The sequence below is a fragment of the Sphaerodactylus townsendi genome, linkage group LG05 (genome assembly GCF_021028975.2).
Source record: "Sphaerodactylus townsendi isolate TG3544 linkage group LG05, MPM_Stown_v2.3, whole genome shotgun sequence".
NCBI lineage: Eukaryota > Metazoa > Chordata > Lepidosauria > Squamata > Sphaerodactylidae > Sphaerodactylus > Sphaerodactylus townsendi.
This window is the reverse complement of record NC_059429.1, coordinates 66604663-66624369: the sequence shown is the minus strand read 5'-3', so window position 1 is coordinate 66624369 and position 19707 is coordinate 66604663. Positions and strand designations below refer to the sequence as shown.

The 19707-nt window shown below is 41.0% G+C and overlaps 1 protein-coding gene across 2 annotated transcripts in view; it reads right to left on the bottom strand.

The window, feature by feature from the left end:
* LRP8 (LDL receptor related protein 8) overlaps positions 1–19707 on the bottom strand; it is a 227893-nt gene that overhangs the window by 12283 nt on the left and 195903 nt on the right. For both annotated transcript variants that reach the window (XM_048496745.1, XM_048496746.1), the window contains 9 exons: positions 18647–18766; positions 18391–18516; positions 16898–17069; positions 12289–12516; positions 11217–11335; positions 8340–8479; positions 5886–6027; positions 1705–1857; positions 777–1037 (listed from right to left, as the gene is read on the bottom strand). In XM_048496745.1, coding sequence (XP_048352702.1) covers positions 777–1037; positions 1705–1857; positions 5886–6027; positions 8340–8479; positions 11217–11335; positions 12289–12516; positions 16898–17069; positions 18391–18516; positions 18647–18766 — 1461 coding nt within the window. The remainder of the gene's footprint in view (positions 1–776; positions 1038–1704; positions 1858–5885; positions 6028–8339; positions 8480–11216; positions 11336–12288; positions 12517–16897; positions 17070–18390; positions 18517–18646; positions 18767–19707) is intronic.

The window sequence follows — 19707 nt, the reverse complement described above, 5'->3', positions numbered from 1 at the left end:
TTATGTTTTTCATCCAGCTATGTGATGTCCTTTTTTGAGATAGGTGACCAGAACTGCACACAGTTGTCCAAATTAGGCTACACCACAGATCTATCCTGGGGCATTATAGTATTGGCTGTTTTACTTTCAGTCTCATTTCTAATAATCCCTAATACAGTTTGCCTTCATCGTAGCAGCACACTGGGTTGACACTTCCACTGAGTGATCTACTATGACTCCAAGTTCTTTTCCTCTCTCATTCTCAGCAAATTCAGAACTTATTAGCATATACTTGAAGATAGGATTTTTGTCCCAGTGGGCTCCACTTTATACTTACTAGCATTGGACTTCATTTGCCACATTGTTGCCCACTCAGCTAATTTTTGGAGATCCTCCTGAAGCTCTTCACAATTAGCCTTGGTTTTCACCATCCTGATTCATTTTGTGTCATCTACAAATGGTCACTATACTATGCAACCCCAATGAATTTATGAACAAATTAAACAATACAGGCCCCAATACTAATCCTTATGAGATTCTACTGCTTACATCCTGATGTCAAAGTCATTTCTGTTGGAGTATGCTTCACAAACTTACTCTGGCCATAGCAACTCTCCATCAGTGGGCAAATCAGGTGTGCATTTTGATGATCAATGCAACAAAAATGGCCTATATCAGAAAACTGAAATTATTTTGAAAGACAGTGGTTCATAGAAATTTATATTGCTTTCTCAAACAGCATCATTACCAGCTCTTGAGGAGTAGAAAGAGAAGTCATTTAAACCTCCTTTACTTACAGTGCTGGGAGAGACTGCTGTTTCCTGTTGTTGTCATCTTAGGCTTTGTCAGGCTTGTTGTGGTTGTAGGTGAATGAAAACTTGTAATGTCCAGGAAGATGTGTGATGTGGTTTCTTGGCTTTCTGTGTTCATGTTACTGGTGTTGCTGGTTGTAACAATGGGGGTAGTATTGGTAGTCATAGAGGCAGTTGTAAGGTTGGTCACAGGGGGGAAGTGAGTTGGAGTAGAAACTGGCATAGTAGTTGAGGTAACTGGAGGCTCTGAAAACACAATCAGTATAATCATAACCCAGAAGACACTCAGGACAAGTACAATTTAATTTACCATAGAAGTCAGGGGATTATCAAAACTGTATAAAACAACAATAAGTTTAGATAAAGAGGAATAATTAAAATAGTCCATATTGTAGAATACTGTGAGTATACTTGGCCAACACATCTCTTTAAAGATAAAGAAATTTTGACAAAGTATAAGATCAACTACCAAAATAATCAAGAAAATGGAGAATTTTATGAAGGAAAACCAGAACAAGAGGGGCTTCTAGATTAGAAAACATTTGAGGGGACATATGAAAATTTAATGTGCCCTGAATAGTGGCAGTAAGATAACAAATAGAAAAAAATATTTTTATCTCCCCCCATTCCTCCTCAGAAAATACAAAAAAAGGTAATCAATGAAGCTGGTTGACAGTGAACTTAGTACTTTGGCAGTGGAAAGAAATGTGTTAGTTCCCTCTTTATATGTTTTTCAATGGTATGAACAGAAAATGGGCATATAACTTATGTACTGCACAATTTCTGTGTATCATTAGAAATCACTATACTAGTAAATTTTATTGATGATATTCCAAATAGCAGTGGTAATGGTGTTTTCAATGGAAGAAAGAGTAGGCTACGGAGAACTCCTCAGTACTAAAGTTGTCTTTACCGTTGTAGCAGTTTTTCAAGTCAGAACCCAACCACATATTGTCAGGACAGGTGCATGTATACTTTGGAGAATGTGGAGAGATTTGAGGTGCAGGAAGACAAAGGTATTCACAACCTCCATTCAGTAGAGAACTGAGCTCACAAACATCTGGTGCTACATGAGAGATAGAAAACAATAATAATAAATAAAGATATGTTTGATACCCTTGATCTTAATTCATTTTATGTTTAAGGATGTTTCTATCTTGTAGAGTTTTGGGACATTCTCTTTCAGAAACCTTATAATCTGGAGTAACTTTCAAGGACACATTACTCAGTAAAGGGGTGGTAATATGAAGATTATATAAATCATCAGAAATCAATTTCCACTATAATACTTAAAAATGCTTACCTGAAAGTAAGGATGTTTCACACAAGATGACTCATATTACTTTCATGTAACAATTTGCATATACTCCTCAACATGCAATACATTATTTTGGAGCTTGGGTTGATGGAACCCAAATTACTTCATAGGACTCACTCCCGAGAAAAAAGTGTTTATGACTAATGCATTAGAAGTTTTTTTCAATTCCTCTAGCTGCACAGCTCTTAGAGAAAATATAAAACAGCAGAGGGCACCAATGCAGCAGTATAGTATCTGTCAGTCTGTTCCAGCTTAAAAGGGTTGTCCTTTAACACTCCTTCTTTTATGTGTGTGTTTGTTATTAGGGGGTTGGGAGTGGAAGCTCTATTATTTTCTGATCCTAATGACAGAGAAGACCATTAGCAAACCAATTTAGACTAGAGAATTCAAGGTTAAATTCTCACTCAGCTATAAAACTTATTGGGTGACCATGGGCCAAACAGTCCCTCAGCCTAACCAGCCTCAGAATAACCCATGGGAAGGGAAAACCACATATGGCACTCTGAGCTCCTTGGAAGATGGGCAGGATAAAAATATAAACAGATAACTTGACAGAAAACTCCTTCAGAACTGCAGAATCCGTAAACCTATCTTTGTATACTTGCTTCATGAGTTTATTAGTTAACATTTCCCCTTTTTACTGAGCATAATAATGTACTTGTGTTAATTTATTTCAAAGGTGTGCTAGTGCTTCGGACTGTCCAAGTCACCCACCAGTTACGTTCTCTTTTCTCTTCAGCTGGAGTTGTAAACTTGCCCACCAGAAAATGTATTCTTTCACCATTTAATGGGCTATAAGTAATACAATGTTATTAAGAAAAAAGTAAGGTTTTTCCATCAAAAGTGTTTCACCTAGTGCTAGAATGAATCTGAATGGCTTTCTGATGGCTTGTCAAGAGAGAGGCCATCTTAGAGAAAAATTCCAGCTAAACTTTCTTTTCATTTCATGCTGACTCATTTGCAGATGTGAGCCACCCTCACAGATAGGCAGTGACTAGCCAAGGTCATGCCCCAAATCTGTTAATTGGCTCACACATTTCAGAGGGCAGCCTGCTCCTGTCCAGTGATTGGTTGGCAAAGGTCAGGAGGTTATGGTCTGCTTTTTTCTATTAAAAAAAACTATGATGTGAGGCAAGCAATTTCAAACGATCTCTGAATGTCTCTTCCCTTGAAACCCCTAAAGTCAGCTGTGATTAACAGCACTTTCCACTATCATATTATGGGAGGATACATCTTTTAAAGTGCATTTTTCGTTCTCCTCCCTTGCCCACTGGTGCTGCCTATGTATTTTTGCTACATGCCCTGAAACACCCTTGCACTTCGTTATGAAAGCAAAGTTGGTGCTTCTGTCAATGCTCTAACTGACGAATGAGGAAATGATCCAGACAGTCGACACTATCCCAGACACCCTCTCTGGGACCCCAGATAGCCCTTTGATTTTCTGAGGGGCTGCAGGTGATAAAAAGACAAGGGAGGCAGATAGTACAACACTGGAGAAAGACTCAGAAGGAATCCAACAAGAAACAGGCAAATGGTCATTTTAAAGTGTACTCCCTGGCAGTGATGGTTTCAAAGAAACAATCCTTTTCTGCCACTACTGTACCTACATAATGCAGGTCAGTGGAGCTGGTCCAGGTGGTCTGAGGCCTGTTGGGCTCTGGCCTGCAGGTGAACTGCTTGGTTGTCCACTGTGACTGTTTTGCCCAGTACTTTTATTTATTTATTTACGCAGAATGAGTCAATACAATTGACAGAATGGAAGGTATTCAATAAATAATACAACAGGATTAGAAGTAATCAGGCAGTCCTTCAGGGTGTAGAAGTAATCAGAAATTTAAAACAGAACTGAAGCAAAGCATAAATTCTTAACATGGTACATTAAGTGATTCAAAGATTACACAGTAGGATACTAGTTTCAGTAATTTAAACTTAATAGTATAGACCACAAACTCTAATAATTTATCTATGTAACTTTAGTACAGTGCAACTCTATTGCATGTGTAGAAAAGCTCTCTTGAATAATTCAGTTTTGCAAAGTATGTTGAAAGACAGGAAAGTGAGAGTCTTCCTGACCTCCTCAGGTAGGCCTTTCTAAAAAGGTGGGGGGCCACAACTGAGAAAGCACATGTATGGGCTGTTATGGATTTGGTCCATTTGCAGGTTGGTCCATTTGCAGGACCTTGCTCAGATGAGCGGAACTGTTGTGGTGGTGCATAAGGGGAGAGGAAGTCTTGCAGATATGAGCACCAAAGCCCATAAGGGACTTTGTACATGATAGCCAACACCTTAAATCGATCCCTTTAATTGATGAGCTGGCATTGAAGTAACTGCAGGATGGAAGTAATATGTGCCCTATCTATTTCCCAAGCTATGCCATTCTGCACCAACTGGAGTTTCCAAATGTATTTTGAGGTGAGACCAATGTATACTGCATTACAGTAGTCTAGTCTGGATATCTGGAGTGGTGTGGATCCAGGAGGCCAGATCATCTGTATTAAGGTGCCTGAAGGCAGTTTTTGAGTGGATGCAAGCTAATAAAGCAAAGGTTAATGCTGACCAGACAGGAGTTATATAGTGGGTGGAAGGTCTGATCTAGGATTTAAGGTGTCTAGACTCCCCTTGAAGGAACAGGTTATAGTCTTGGATCCAGTCTTACTGGTGAATAAAGGTGGCATCTGTGGCCAGGAATGCCTTTTATCAGTTTTGACCAGTTACCCAGTTGTGGCGTTGCCTGGGAAGAAAAGGTATGGCCATTGCGGTGTGTGCCCTACTTACATCTAGATTAGATTACTGCAATGTACTCTATGTGAGGCTGTTCTTGAGAAGTGCTCAGAAACTTCCATTGGTACAGAAATCTGCAGCCAGTTTGTTGACTCAAGTGGGTCATAGGGACTAAATTACTCCTGTCTTGGTGCATCTACATTGACTCCCAATTTGTTTTTGGGTACAATTCAAGGTGCTAGTCTTGACATTCAAAGCCCTACATAGTTTGGGACCAACATACCTGAAGGACTGCCTATTCTCTTTTGAACCCGCCCAATCACTATAGTAATCGTCAGAGGCCCTACTTCAGGTGTCCCCACCTTCTGAGATTAAGCGGGTGATATTCTGGGTCAGGGCATTCTCAGTCATGGTACCAAAGATCCAGAACTCTCTCCTCAGGGAGATTCGTCTGTCCCTTCTGTTGCAGTTTTCCACCAATGGGTGAAGACTTTTTTTTCCTTTGGCATTCCCTGAAAAATCCATCTTTCCCAATCCATGTTTCAATTGCTGTTTTTAGGTCTTTGCATTTCAACCCTCTGTGGTGTGTGTGTGTGTGTGTGTGTGTGTGAGAGAGAGAGAGAGAGAGAGAGAGTGATATTAATGGTTTGAAATGTGATTTTATCATGTATGTTTTAATTGTTAGTCTTTTTGGTGGCCTTGTGAGGGCAGAAAGACAGGATATAAATTCTACAAAATCCATCAATCAATTGATACAATAGAAACTGACAACATTTATGTCTTTTGCAGTACCATCTTAAGCAGAATTATACCCTTTTAAGTCCAATGAAGTCTTAGAACAGTGATTCTCAACCTTCCTAATGCCGCGACCCTTTAATACAGTTCCTTATGTTGTGGTGACCCCCAACCCTAACATTCATCCATTTTACAGATGGAGAACACTGATGTGACCCACAGGTTGAGAACCACTGTCTTAGAAGAATGTACCGGTAACTCTCCTTAGGATTGTACTGTTAATATGTCATATAGCAGATGTGGATCTTGCTTTGAATTACCTTTTGGCTGCTTCAGCTCATGAAACACTACAATATCATGTGGGTTATTGAGATTTTCTGCTAAAATTGAGATATCCAGCCCATTCAGCCGGTTGGCACTGAAGATTGCCTCATTCTCCAGGTCAGTCCAGAATACCCTGTCCTGCAAAAACAGGAAATGCATTGTGAACCAGATTGAATATTTTAAATTATATCTTCCTGTTTATCACTGCATAGAAGCTCTGGTCACATGCAAAGGAAGACGGCTAGAGTACCATTAAGCTCTGTCAGGTGTATATACATTTCCAAGGCATTGTGAAGCCCACTGAAGTCATTGGTGCTCAATGCACTTTAGGCTCATTTTTAGATTTCAGTTACTGGGCCCTAATCTATCACCTCTCTGGATAGTTTAAAGGGAGTTTAAACTATTGCTCTTGCATACAATTAGACAATCTGAACAACAATTTAAATAGGACTTTATTCAAACCATTTAGTGGCATAGTTCTCAGGATTTATCAGTTAAAGGCTGTTAACTTTTAAATATAATACAAACAAGTCAGGTGTGAGTTCTATGGGTTTGCTGTAACTAGCAAACCAACCCAAACCATTTAAAGACTTCATCTTTTATTTTTAAAAATAGTTATCTTTATTATTCAAGACATTAAGTAATACAGGCATGTGAAAATTTACCCTACAATTATGGTAAAAACCAATGCTAAAATTATTGAAGTTCCTAACATTGCATAATCATATTATAGTGAGTAATATTAATAAACAAACCAGATTTCAAGTTTTGCCACTCTGCTTTTAGGAATTATAAGGCCATGTCACCTTACCCCAGAAATCTCAACTAATCTTCTGAATCTGCCATCCAGAGAAACCTGATTTGTTTATCACAATAATGCATAGTTATAGAAAAACAGTCTTATCTTTTTCTAAATCTCTTCTATCTTAATCATGTGATTGCTATCTAGATGTGAGTGGTTCTTAACTAAATATGAGATAATCAACACAAGTGCAAATGAGTTACATAAGCAACATAACAAGGCCAATCTTAATTTTTAACCTCCATTAAAAAGTGATTAATCTAACTTTTTGTTAACTGTTTCAATTAGCTTTCAAAGATTAAAATAACTGTAAGCAAACAGAGTTCACTGATAGCTGAAGAATGTGCAAACTGTCAGATAACATGCTAAATCAGCAAGAAAAAACACTGAAGTAATCAGCTACTGTACAATACCTCACCTCATGGATCATCTGATTTATGCAGCTGCCTCCAAGGACAGCCATTGCAGGCACTTTGCCTGAGCTAAGAAGTACCCTATGGAGTTGGGGGTGGGATTGGCCTCATTCTCTGAAACCAGTTTCTTTGAACTCATACTTTAAAGTATCCTGAGGGGAGATGAACTCCTTTTCCAAGACCAGCTACACATCTTCTCCACAGTTCCTTAAAACTGCAAGCTAACAAGACTGTGGAGGGCATTTACTTTAATAAAAACAGGAGCAATAGTACTATTATAAATAGAAAGCATGCCACACACCAGAGAGTTCTGACATGATGTTTTCAAATGGCTTATTAAGAGATAGCCCTCAGTATGTCATGTTTAGCTGAATTATGAGGAGGTGAGAGGTAAAAAGGATGGAAAACCCCTGTATTAATTTGTCCATCACTTCTGCTGTATTTCTCCACTACATTTCAGAGAACTTCCTTCCCTCAACATATACTCCTTCCCCCAACATTATACTCTTCAAAGAAAAGTAAAGCAGAAGTCATCTATAGAAACAGGCTACACAAGAAAAGAAATTCTAAAGACGAACTAGCCTACTTATCAAAAGGCCATCTTGTGCTCTAAGCTGTGCTTCTCTGACTTGTGTGGCCATATGGTTGTTCGTGAACAGAATCTGAACCCAGCTATTAGAAACTGGAACACTCCATAGAACCCCAGATAAAATGTCATTCCATGGCAAATCTTCCTTCCCTTCCAAAAGTGTGTTAAATTAGTTTCCACTGAATTTGTCAGAGATCTTATCCGGATTATTCTGGCCTGTTTCGGGATATCGTTCCACAAATTTTGTGATCAAAATATACTCTGCAGCCTAAGAAAGCAACACAGTTCATTTACTTAACTCTAACTTTCAACAGTTTCCTTTTTTGCTACCAGCTTAGCTTCAGCTTTTTACCAGCACATTTATGACTCATCCATTCCTTACAAAAGTTCTGGTCCTGCTATCTGAATGCATCTTCAATAACTAACTAGCTACTCCACTCCGCAATCCCACTTCTTGAATCACAAATATGGCTCATACCTAGACAACTGGACCTCCCACTCGAATATTGTCCAGTTATTTGTCAATAATGTCCAATATTGGAAGTCCTTCATTCAGTTCTGGACCTGCTTCTCATTAGTTTCTTGTCAAACATTGTAGTTAGTATTCAGGTTCTAGCTAGGATTATTCCCACCCTTGATCTCATACCTCAAATACTGCTAATCCGAACGGATGGGTCAAATAATTCACAGAAGAGATGAGAACTTTTCTGTTGCCTCCATTGAAATCTACACTTGAAAGCAAGTGCAACTTGGAGTCTACCCAGTAGAGATGCTGATTCAACAAATCTGAGAAACAAAAAAATCAAGATGAAATATATCTGCATGCATTTGATCTTTCTATTTATTACTATGGTTACTATTGCCGCTCTGGCATCCTGAGATATACCTTTTGTAAATATATAATGTGAGGGGGTGTATAGGATGGGTCCCCTTTTTTGCAAGGAGTGTAGTAGGGCTCGCCGTGGTGTCGTGCACTGCCCATTCGTGCCATATACAGAGATAATTAAATGCTGTTCTCCTTCTAAGGCAGGACATCTTGTGAGGGCAATTCCCCCCCACTTTGTTCAGAGAGGCAGGGCTAAATTCCTGTCTCCTCATTGGAAATTGCCAATTTCCAGTTTCTTTCCTGCCTCAGACAGGAAGAGCAGCTACAGCAGTAGGTTCTATCACTTTCAACAAATTGTTTTTGCTTTAATTCTATATATCTACTTTTAATCTTACCCACAATTGTTCTTTCTATCTTAATACATTCCACCTGATCGCCTTATCACTAACCCTCTTCTCCTACTGGACAGCTGTCATTAGATAGGTAACAGGGGAAGGCTAACTCCTCCCCACCATATATTAGTAGCGAGAGAACAATTCCCAGCAAGATGAACTGAGGAGATTTGGGGATTGGGTACCTCTCAGAAAATGAGCTGGAAGCCTCCTAACTGCTGCTTCAGTGTCGCCACCCCTTCCCTGGCACCTCCTGCTGCAGCCATCGTGCCCTTTCCTTGGCCTCAGACACAGACTGGTCTCTTTGAAATAGACTGCCTGCCACTCGCTGGCAGTCAGATCTTCTCCCCAGTCGTTCAGGTCTCTTATTCCCTTCTTGACTGCCTCCAAATTCCCCATACATCCCACCCCTGCTCATGGGCCCTCCCTTCCCCTTGTGGGGACCAATGCATTCAGGAATTGCATGCTAGTCCAGGTCGTCTCCCTTCTCCCAACCTGCAATCCTGCTGGCTCATGAGGCTTGCCTGGGTGGGGAGGAGGCCAATGGCAGCCGGAGGAGCCCAGAGCTGGGACACGGAGCCTGGCCCACAGACCCACAGGAGGCTGGACCTAGCAGCAGAGGACAAGGAGGCAGCATCCCTAGACATTCAGCACTTTGTCCCAGCTCTTCGTGGAAGGAATGTACTTGTCCATATGGACAATACAGCCAGCAAAATGTATCTGAACAACCAGAATCTCTCATCTTCACTTCACTCTCATCAGTTTGAGAATCTCTCATCTTCACTCAGAAGCTAACAAGATCCTCAAGAGGGCAGAGAGACACTTCTTGTCGCTACAAATGGAACATGTGAAGGGCAAAATGAATCTGTAAGTAGACTGGATAAGCAGATAAACAATGTCAGAAGTGAAATGGAAGCTGAAGAGTTCATTGTTCCAGAGAATTGTGGCATAATTTGGCCAGCCCATGATGGCAACAACCGCCGGGAAGTGAGATTTATGATCAGGTATTTCCATCCTTGGGTGGAGGCGACAGATGTCTTCACTTCAACTTGGCCAAAGGGTCTGTTTTATGCATTCTCATTGACTCTGGTGCTACTGATATGCAAAACATGGGAACGGAGGGCTTGGATAATAGTCATAGCTCCTCATTAGCCACAGAATCCATGGTTTACCATTTTCTAGGAAATTGCAATTGCTCTGCTACTAACACTCCCCATAGAACAAGACATGCTAAGTCAAGAACCTATTCTACACCTGTGGTCAGAGTGGCTCAGGCTAACTGCCTGGTTGGTTATTGAGTGGAACCAATTCCTAAAAATTAGTTATTCTATGGGGGTCACTGACATTGTTATGGCTTCCAGACCTCCATGCGCGGTCCGGATTTATAACGTGGGAGTCACCCACAAAAGATGTCCTCTTGACCTCAGAGGAGAATGACATTTCATAATAAGTATCCAATGGCCTATCATCACAACAACCACTCAAGGTAGCTAGCAATGGCCACTTCCCACCTTGGAAAAACGACAATAAAATGAACATACCATAAAAATTAACCCCCCCACCCCCCCACCCCCCCCCAGGCAAGATAATAGTTTTATTCAAAGACCTCCCTGAGATTAAAAAATCTTCATTCTATGCTGGCAGGACTTTGAAGATAATACCAATTTCATTTCCTCTGAGTGTGATGTGGATGTGTGTGTGTGTGTGTGTGTGTGTGTGTGTGTGTGTGTGTGCGTGCGCGCGCCACAACTTGGGGATGGCAGCTGAAAAGCTCCTCCCTGTCCATACCAACTGAATCTCAGGTAGTATGGGCTGCTGTCGGGACATTTGCGGTCATTTGTCTCTTCTGGCAATCGTTTCCCAGTTGGTATTGCCCAACCCAGCTGTTTTTCCAAGCAGAAGGTAAGAGACATCTTTCCCCTTGCAGCTAGAAGAACAGTTGGGGAGGAGAAGAGGGATTTGAGCAAACCCCTTCCCTGCTTTTCATCTCACCTCTTCATTGAAGCTATTCTGTTCAAACTAACAGAAACTGGGAGGCAATATATATATATATCTATATATTGATATATATATATATATATATATCTACTGCATATTGTTTACTTCATTGCAATAGAAATGTTATGATCAAGGCGTTATGATGTTATGTTATGGAGTGAAAAGTACTGAACCAGCAGAACCTTAGGAGGATATATGCCATCTGTGAACATGGATGATTACTTTTGTCCTCCTTAGTTAATCATACAAACTAAAAGTGCCTGAGTCTTGGGATTTTTGATGACCTGATTCCAATTTTGCTACTTACCTAAGGTGATGCCATTGGGCCACTCAATGTTTTCTTTTACAAGCACTTGCCGATCTATACCATTCAAGCCAGATTTTTCAATTTTTGCTATGTCGCCCCAGTCAGACCAATACATGAATCTGTAAAAGATGGGAAGCCTTAAATGAAAAGGTGCAATGCTACTGTCTCTTGTATTGCCGAAGGCTTTTACAGACAGATTCAACTGGTTGTGGTGGGTTTTTCTGGGCTGTGTGACCGTAGTCTGGTGGATCTTGTTCCTAACATTTCGCCTGCATCTGTGGCTGGCATCTTCAGAGGTATATCACAGAGGGAAGTCTGTTACACTCTTGATACACCTCTGTGATATACCTCTGAAGATGCCAGCCACAGATGCAGGTGAAACGTTAGGAACAAGATCCAGAACCAGGCCACAGCCGAGCTTCCTGGACAACCAATCTAACTCTAATCTGTCTCTTGTCTGTGGCTGTGCCTTCTTTAAACAAACTCACCACAATTTCACTGATATCCAGATAACTGAATTCTGTAAAGGAGTATAATTAATTTGGTTTAGGCCAGACCTACATTCATAAGGTGCTTCTCATGAACTATGTTCTCTTGATCGGTCATGGTACAGCAAAATGACCAATGGTTGCCCAACATCACAATCAGGTGCAGTAGCCAAGTGACAATTTTAAGACTCTAAAGCTGATTTGGTATGAAGGCATATAGAGACAAATGTACATGATTCAAAGTTCTTCAATCAATTTCAGACTAGAGCAGAGCTTGTGAATTCACAAAATGGAACCATACTGAATCACTCTGTCCCCATAAGCTGTAAATTATGAAAGATACAAAGAGCATTTAAACCAACTTCCTGATCTGAGGAGAGGTCCTTCATACTTTAATTTCTTAACAGTCTTAGATTAGTCATGAAGGAATGTATGGGTCAATTATAAGTCTTATGAATACTGAAATTCTCAATCTCTTGCAAGCTGGGATTTCATATGTTGTAATATACTGCTTGTCTTATCCAAATGCCCTGTGTATTACACTGTAGCAAAATGTAACATCTTGTCTTCTTTTTAATACCTACCCCTGTATTGGATCCACTGCAATAGCTCTGGGCTCACTTAAGTTAGTACTGAAAAGTGTTCTTCTCTTGGTGCCATCAGCTGTGGCTACAGAAATGGTCTTGTTGCCTGAATCTGTCCAGTAGATGTTCTTGTGAACCCAATCTATTGCTAGGCCTTCAGGAGAATTCAATTGGCTGTCTATTAGAACCACTTGCTCCGCTGTGTCGCTGGCTTTGTCTATGTAGGCACTGCGGAAACCAAAATTGACAGAATTTAGGATGAGGGAAAAGAAGTGGTAGTGCTGATACTAAAAGAGAGGGAAGAGGATAAAAACAAAACAAAGGAAACAGCATAAAGTTGAAGCATCAGTATCCTAACAGGAAAATTCTATGGCCATAATTAAAATTCTGCCTGCAAAGCCAAATTGTGCAGCAACAATATCATGTAAATATGCCAATTATGTAAATTTGCTTTAGTTTGCATGCTACTGGGTGGAAAGGGCATAACTCTCTATGAACAACTGTTTCTATAGATCAGTTCTTCCCCCCAAAAAAGCTTTTTTAATAGGGAAGGACAGTTTAGCTAGAAGGAAGAAGGGACAGCTCCATTAAAACTGTCTCTGCTCTCTTTTCTTACAGCCAAAAGTTCAGGGTAGAGACACAAATTCTCCTCAAGCAGTATGATTGTGGGTGGGGAGGAACAGTGCTGTTTGTCATCATCATTTTAATTCTTAATGAAGCACATATACATTTATTTATAAAATGTTTATGCTGCCTCTCCAAGAAACCTGCCCGAGGCAGTTTACAGAATAAAACATAAGAAAAACAGAAAACACCCTAAGTTGTTAATTAAAAACCCAGCAGTAAAACCCAAGCCACAGCATGAAAATACTGAACAACTTTAAACAAATTTAACAGTTCCCAGTACACTATAAAAGTGTTGTGAAAAGATCAATCCCTTCATTAAAAATCTGGGTGAATGAAAACATTTTGGCCTGTTGCCTAAATGTGAGTAGCATGGACATCATGGAGTTTCAAGGGGAAGGACATTCCACACACGAGGTGCCACCACTCAAGAAGCCTTCTCTGCGGTTACCACTCACCTTACCTCTGAAGGAAGAGGCCCAGAGAGCAGGACTTGTGAGGAAGATCTCAGGTGGTGGGTGGGGCAGTAGGGCAGCAATCGGTCCTTCGAGAACCCTGGCCACAAGCCACTGAGGGCTTCAAAGTTTGAATTGTTCTCAGAAACAAATGGGTAGCCAAGTGTACATTTTTCAGCACAAGGGGTGATATGTTTCCTGAATCCAATCCCCACCAATAACCTGGCTGCTACCTTTTGGATCAGCTACAGTTTCTTTTCTTTTTTTTACATAATACTTTTTATTAATTTCCTTCTTTAAAAAACACACTGAACATAAAACATACATGAAACCATTGAAACACACAAGACATCAACAAATATTAACATGTAACAAGTAACAAATGACCCACATTTACAGTTACCAAACATAATCTATCCTACCCCAACTACCCATAACAATAACACATAATTCAATACATCTAAATCAAATCAGTTACTTCACTATTCTTTGGTAAATTACCAATGAATCAGCTAGTTTCTGAACTGTTTTCAAAGGCAGCCTCATGTACAGCACATTACAGTACTCTAACCCTGATGTAATCAGAACATGGATCACCAAGGCCACATTATGCTTTAACTTTACATTTGAAAGGTTGTTCTTTCTTGCCTTGCCAATATTAAGAATGTGAAGATTACTGAGCAAAATGTAATTGCACCTAACTATCAGTCAACTTGTCTGGTGCAGGAGACACCCTTCCCTCTGTTTCAGGAACAGAATAGCATTTGAATGCTATATTCTTTAGGGGGATAAGAAAATATAATGCTGGTATTAGGCTTGGCACATGCTTGGCCCTTTCTGTCAGCTTGGGTGGAGAGGGCTTTGTTTTCTGTACTGATCTGCTCTTCAGCGATAAGTTCAAGCTGGCTACTTTGACAGGGATCAGCAGGGAATAATTTTGGCTCATGGACCAGTGACTGACACTGGCCATTAGGTAGAGGAGGAGGCAGGCTCTATCACCCTTCATATTATGATTTGTCACAATCCTAACTTGGATTCTGTTCATATTCTGTTTGGCTCCCAGAGAAAACAGTAGGTGGCATCCTTCTCTTCCTGTTGGACATAGACTTTCCACACTAGCACAGTGCAGTTAAGAATCTGAACTGTGCTGCTAACATTAGTATTTGCACAGATGTAAAATGACATGGGTTCTGTGTGCTTGTAGGTTAGTTGCAGAGGCATAGCAAAGCAAAATGGCACCCAGGGCAAAATGGTGCCCCCTGGGCCTTGTGGTAGATTTGCCCCTCTGCCCCCCATGGTAGCTATACCCCCCCTGCACCCACTTACCTGAGCCGGCATCGCGCAGCCCAGGCTCCAGCTGGGAGGGGCAGGGCCTGGCTGGCTGCTCTGCATAGTCCAGGCTCCAGCCTCCAAGGCCTGCTGGGGGGGCCATGCCTGGCTGGCTGCTCTGCCTCCTCCTTAGACAGCCAGCACACAGCGGCGCGGCTAGAGCCTGGGCTGAGCAGAGCAGCCAGAAATCTGGTGGGTGGGTTGGAAGTGTGGGGGCGATTTTCCACCCCCCAAGTGATTCACTGACGGGCACCCGGGGAATTTGTCCCCAGATGTCCCCAATATAGCTACGCGATTGGTTAGTTGCCATTATCCATCTGGCCTGAAAAGATTACTTAATATTTCTTGCAAGAATAATATACTGCTCGTTCTTTTTTGCAGTTTTGAATAACTTGTGCAACTTCTCTCTCTCTCTCTCTCTCTCTCTCTCTCACTCTCTCTCACACACACACACACACACACACCCTGGATCATGGGCATTATCCTAGGATATACAAAGTTGAAGAAACAAAAGCAAAGAAGAAGCATGTGTTTCTAAGCCGAAAGACTGAACTAGATAGTGAAGGTAAGAAAAAACAAGCAGGTTCTTTTGAGGAGAAATACTATCAGATTCCATGTGAAAGATTTTCTTTTGCATACAGGCTTGCATTTTACACAAAATTTCCACCTGCACTACAGAAATGCACAAAACAGACTGTTGTGGCCATGTGTACCAAATAAGACCTACTGTATTTCCACTTGCATTTCCATGTGCATAAGATCTTGTGCAACCAATTTCTGAACAGTATAACATACAAGGAGGAAAGCATTAGCACATTATTCATGGAACACTTACCTTGGGCCTTTTAGCTGTGCAGTGGTGCTGAAATGTGGTCTCCTCATGTTTCTCTGTTTACAATGCAAGGAGGTAGTCCAGTCCTCCCTACAGCCAGTCTCAACAGGCCTCTGTTTCCTGATTCTTTTAACACTGCCCCTCTTAAAGGCACAGATCTCATAACACTCAGTAGCTCCAATCCTATAAAGCTGATATTCTCCCCAACCCCCTTCCCCTCCACACACATCTCTGTCTCACAGCCTCTCTCTCTTTAGCTGCCACAGGAGAGAGGGTTGTTTTAAAAAAGAGGCTAGTCTGAATTTTTTAAAAAAGTCCTCCCGAACATTACGGAGGGCAGAAGCAGAGTGGGGGAGATGGGCTGGAGCCAGAAACAGACACTGCCTGTGCTGTTCCTTGCAAAAGCCACCTGTGTTATATCGATACATTGATATATTGAAATGAGTATTAGAGAAGTAGGAAGGAGCTGACAACATGGAATGGAGCAAGGGGGAAGGCATGGACAGCAATACCAGAAGTGGGAAGGATGGAGCTAGGCAGAACAGGATGCGGGCAGAGGGCAGAGATCTGGGGCAAAGCTGTGCTCACTGGCAAATCTCCCCATTCTGGAGGGGAAGTAAAATTAAATTTGTTCTACAAGTAGTGTCATTGGCTACAGGGAGACTAGAAAACGAAAGCAGGGCTTGAGGAAATACGTCCATTAGAAGAAATTTTGCTGCGACAGACATTTGCCCCCATCCTGCTGCAGATGCCTTGTGTGTAATTGGCCACTAAGTGTTGCACAAGATCCTGCACAACTGTGACTACTAAGTCTGTTTATGTTTCAACTTGTGCATCACAGGATCCAAGCGGTGCTTTAAAAGCAATTAGCTGAAAATGGGCCCTTATTCTCCTGTCATCACCAGTCAGTCATACATTCATCATGCAAAAACATTCTGTCTAAGTAGATACTTTCACTGTAAATGTTTAGGTCAAATGCACATGACTAAAGGGGGAAAAGAGCAATTCAGATTCTAGTACACAAGACTGACTTTGCTGTATCACTGTGCAATTAGATACAGACGCAGAACACTCATTTGAACACTGTGCCCCTGAGACACACAGATAAATACTTTCAATATCTGCATTCTTGATGACACTTGGAGAGGCAGAGAAATAGATCTTGACAGATAGGCAATTAAGTTACTATAATGTGTGTTGATGGCCACGACCTTTGCTGACTCTTAAATTACACCAATTCTCAGAGGCCAGGTCTATTAAAGATCCTTGTATTCAGTCCAATAACAGACAGTATTTTTACAAGAGGTCAAAACAGTAGAAGTACATACAATGAAGCATGTCTAAGGATAGCTGAGGGACATCTTCGTACCTGTAGATCTTTCTGTAGAATAAATCACACCAGAATATCCTATTTGTTGCCACTTCCACGTCCAAAGCAACAACGTTCTTCAGCATAGGGATGACGCGGGAATAATCCCTTTTCACCAAGTCAATCTTGCGTACTTCATGACGGTTTGTGAAAACCAAGTAGGGGCTCTTTCCTGCCACAAAACAAAATCCAGAGAGTTACCTTCCCTTCTCAGCACTTTACAGAATAGTACAGCTCTCAGCTGCAGTTGCATCATCTTAAGAGCATGCCTGAGCTGAGAGGAAACAGAACAGGTTTCAGATTCCCTGTAATTGTCTACAAGGACAGGAAGGGCTTGCAGTGGTTCTCACCAGCATTTCCAAGTTGTGTTTGAATCAGCTGAGAAAAAAAGCCATCCATTATTTTTTGATGACCTTGGCAGATGGAGGAATCACTCACACATTTGCACAGTGTGATTTTTTTAATGTTCACACAAACACATCAATCTTCCTTGTACTGAAATCCACCTATTAAAACCCATGCTGACATCTTCACATGACATCCAGGTAACATTGCTTTGCATGTTAAAATTTTCTCTTTATATCCATTAAGATAAGAAGCTAGAAAGAGTGTTATTCGACCCAATTACTGAATACATCAAAGGGAAATGTTCTTTTCATACATATTACAGATGAGAACATGTGGAGAGAGAACATGTGGAGTGTATGAGTATAGGTCTGCAGCCTCTAAGAGATGCAAATGGTACTGAAGGTTCCACAGACAGACTCAAGCTATATACCATGAAAATAAAAATGATTCTATAGCGCACAGGTATCAAACTCGCGACCCTCCAGATGTTCATGAACTACAATTGCCATCAGCCCTTGCCAGTATAGCCAATGCTCATGTTGGGAGGGACTGATGGGAATTGTAGTTCATGAACATCTGGAGGGCTGCGAGTTTGACACCCTTGCTAAGCAGATAATTATACCTCACCCCAGATATAACGGAAAGGCAGGAAGCCAAAAAAGCATGGAAAATAGCATGATAAGAATACCCATTCTGAAATTCTAAATCTAGTATGTCTGCCCACAGGTAAGGCTCACAGGTCAACAATTTATGCATTATGTGTTCTGGTATATGGACACCACTAAGTGGCTGGTGCAATGCAAACACATGTTAAGCACCATAAGCTGATCATTTATATCTTCCAGAGGAAGCTGCTACTTTGCTATTTGCAAAAGAGCTGAAGGCTGACCCAGGTTGAGTTTTCTTCATGCATTGTTTAAAAAAACTAATTTCACTCAAGATATATCACTTTCTGATCTTATTTTAGGCAGTTGATGGGTAAATATAACAGCAACAATGAAAATGCAACTGAAAAAAGTAAAAGCTTTTTGGCTTCAATATTTTCCTTCGGTTTCTCTTTCCCCAGAGTTTTTCAGTCCACAAGCTGGTCTTGATGTTCTAAGATTTATGGTTGGTGAGCAGAATGAATCTGAGCATTTGCTTACCCACAGCTTTGCAGTTTTTAGACAAGGTATCCATCTCGTAACCCTTGTAGCATTCACATTTATAGTCTCCCTTATAGTTAATGCAGATCTGGCTACAGGCATCAGGATTCTCACATTCATCTATGTCTGGAAGGACAGTTGAAAGTAATCAAAAATCAAAAATCAAGACCATTAGGGAAAAGAATAGACCTAGAGTAAGCTATGATTGTGTGTCTAACAATGAAACATGACAAACAGCGCTTCCCATGCAAGTTACCTCCGCACGTTTTTTTGTCCAGAAGCTTGTATCCAGAAGGACATTCACATTCATAGCCAATCTTCAGGTCTCTGCATATGTGGGAGCAACCACCATTGTTCACAGCACATTCATTCACACCTAGAAAAGACATATATATCATTTAGGCAATACAAAAGGTTTAATTCCAAGACTAAGTTAAAACAGTTATACCAATGGCCAGCCACCGCAGCGCAGATGGCCCTCAAGATTGCACTGTAAATATTCCAAAGGCAGAAAACAGAATTAGAAGCTTACATTAACAAATTTCTATATCATTAATCTCATTTCAGATTTTTTTTACTTTCCCCCCCTCCTGGTGACACTGGAGACTGCACGTCGCCTGCAGTTCTAGACCCCCTGCCAATAATAGCTCCGTCTAGCCCTGACAACCTGTATGAACAAAGGAGGTATCATTTGTTCTTCCACTGGCAGTAGCTGAAATTGAAAATCCACTACAATTTTATCCCAGTGACTCTAAGCCGCAGAGGGGTTGAAAGAGGTAATTTCCATGCCTGAAACAACATTTTGCTTGTCATTTCAATTAACCTACACAAAGTCAGCAACAATGGCTTCTTTTGGGTGTGAGATTTGCTGTACAGCTAATGGGTCAGATTTGTAAGGACCAGCCTAGATTTCTAATACAAGAGAACAACTGATGATGTGTATTTTATTCAAGTCCCCTTCTTTTTAGAGTACTTCTATTTAGCTAAGATGATGACGCGTTGAAGGAAATTCAGGAATAAAGCAAAATACTGCAAAAGGCTTCCACTAGACCCTGATGCAATTAAAAAAATCTATTCCTAGCAGAGAGGTTGTGGTTATTAACAGAAGCAGGTTCATTGGGATCAGAATTGGTGCCTGTATCATGATTGTGCATGGTGGCCCCTGTTCATTATTCTGATTAATCTTGCCTGTTATTGTTCCCTAGACTGGCCACAAGCCAAATCTCCCTGGCCCAGCCATTAGACCGCCATATTAAATGGATTGAATTTCAGCTGACTTTATTTCAGCCATTTCACCACCCACATCCCTTAGACAAC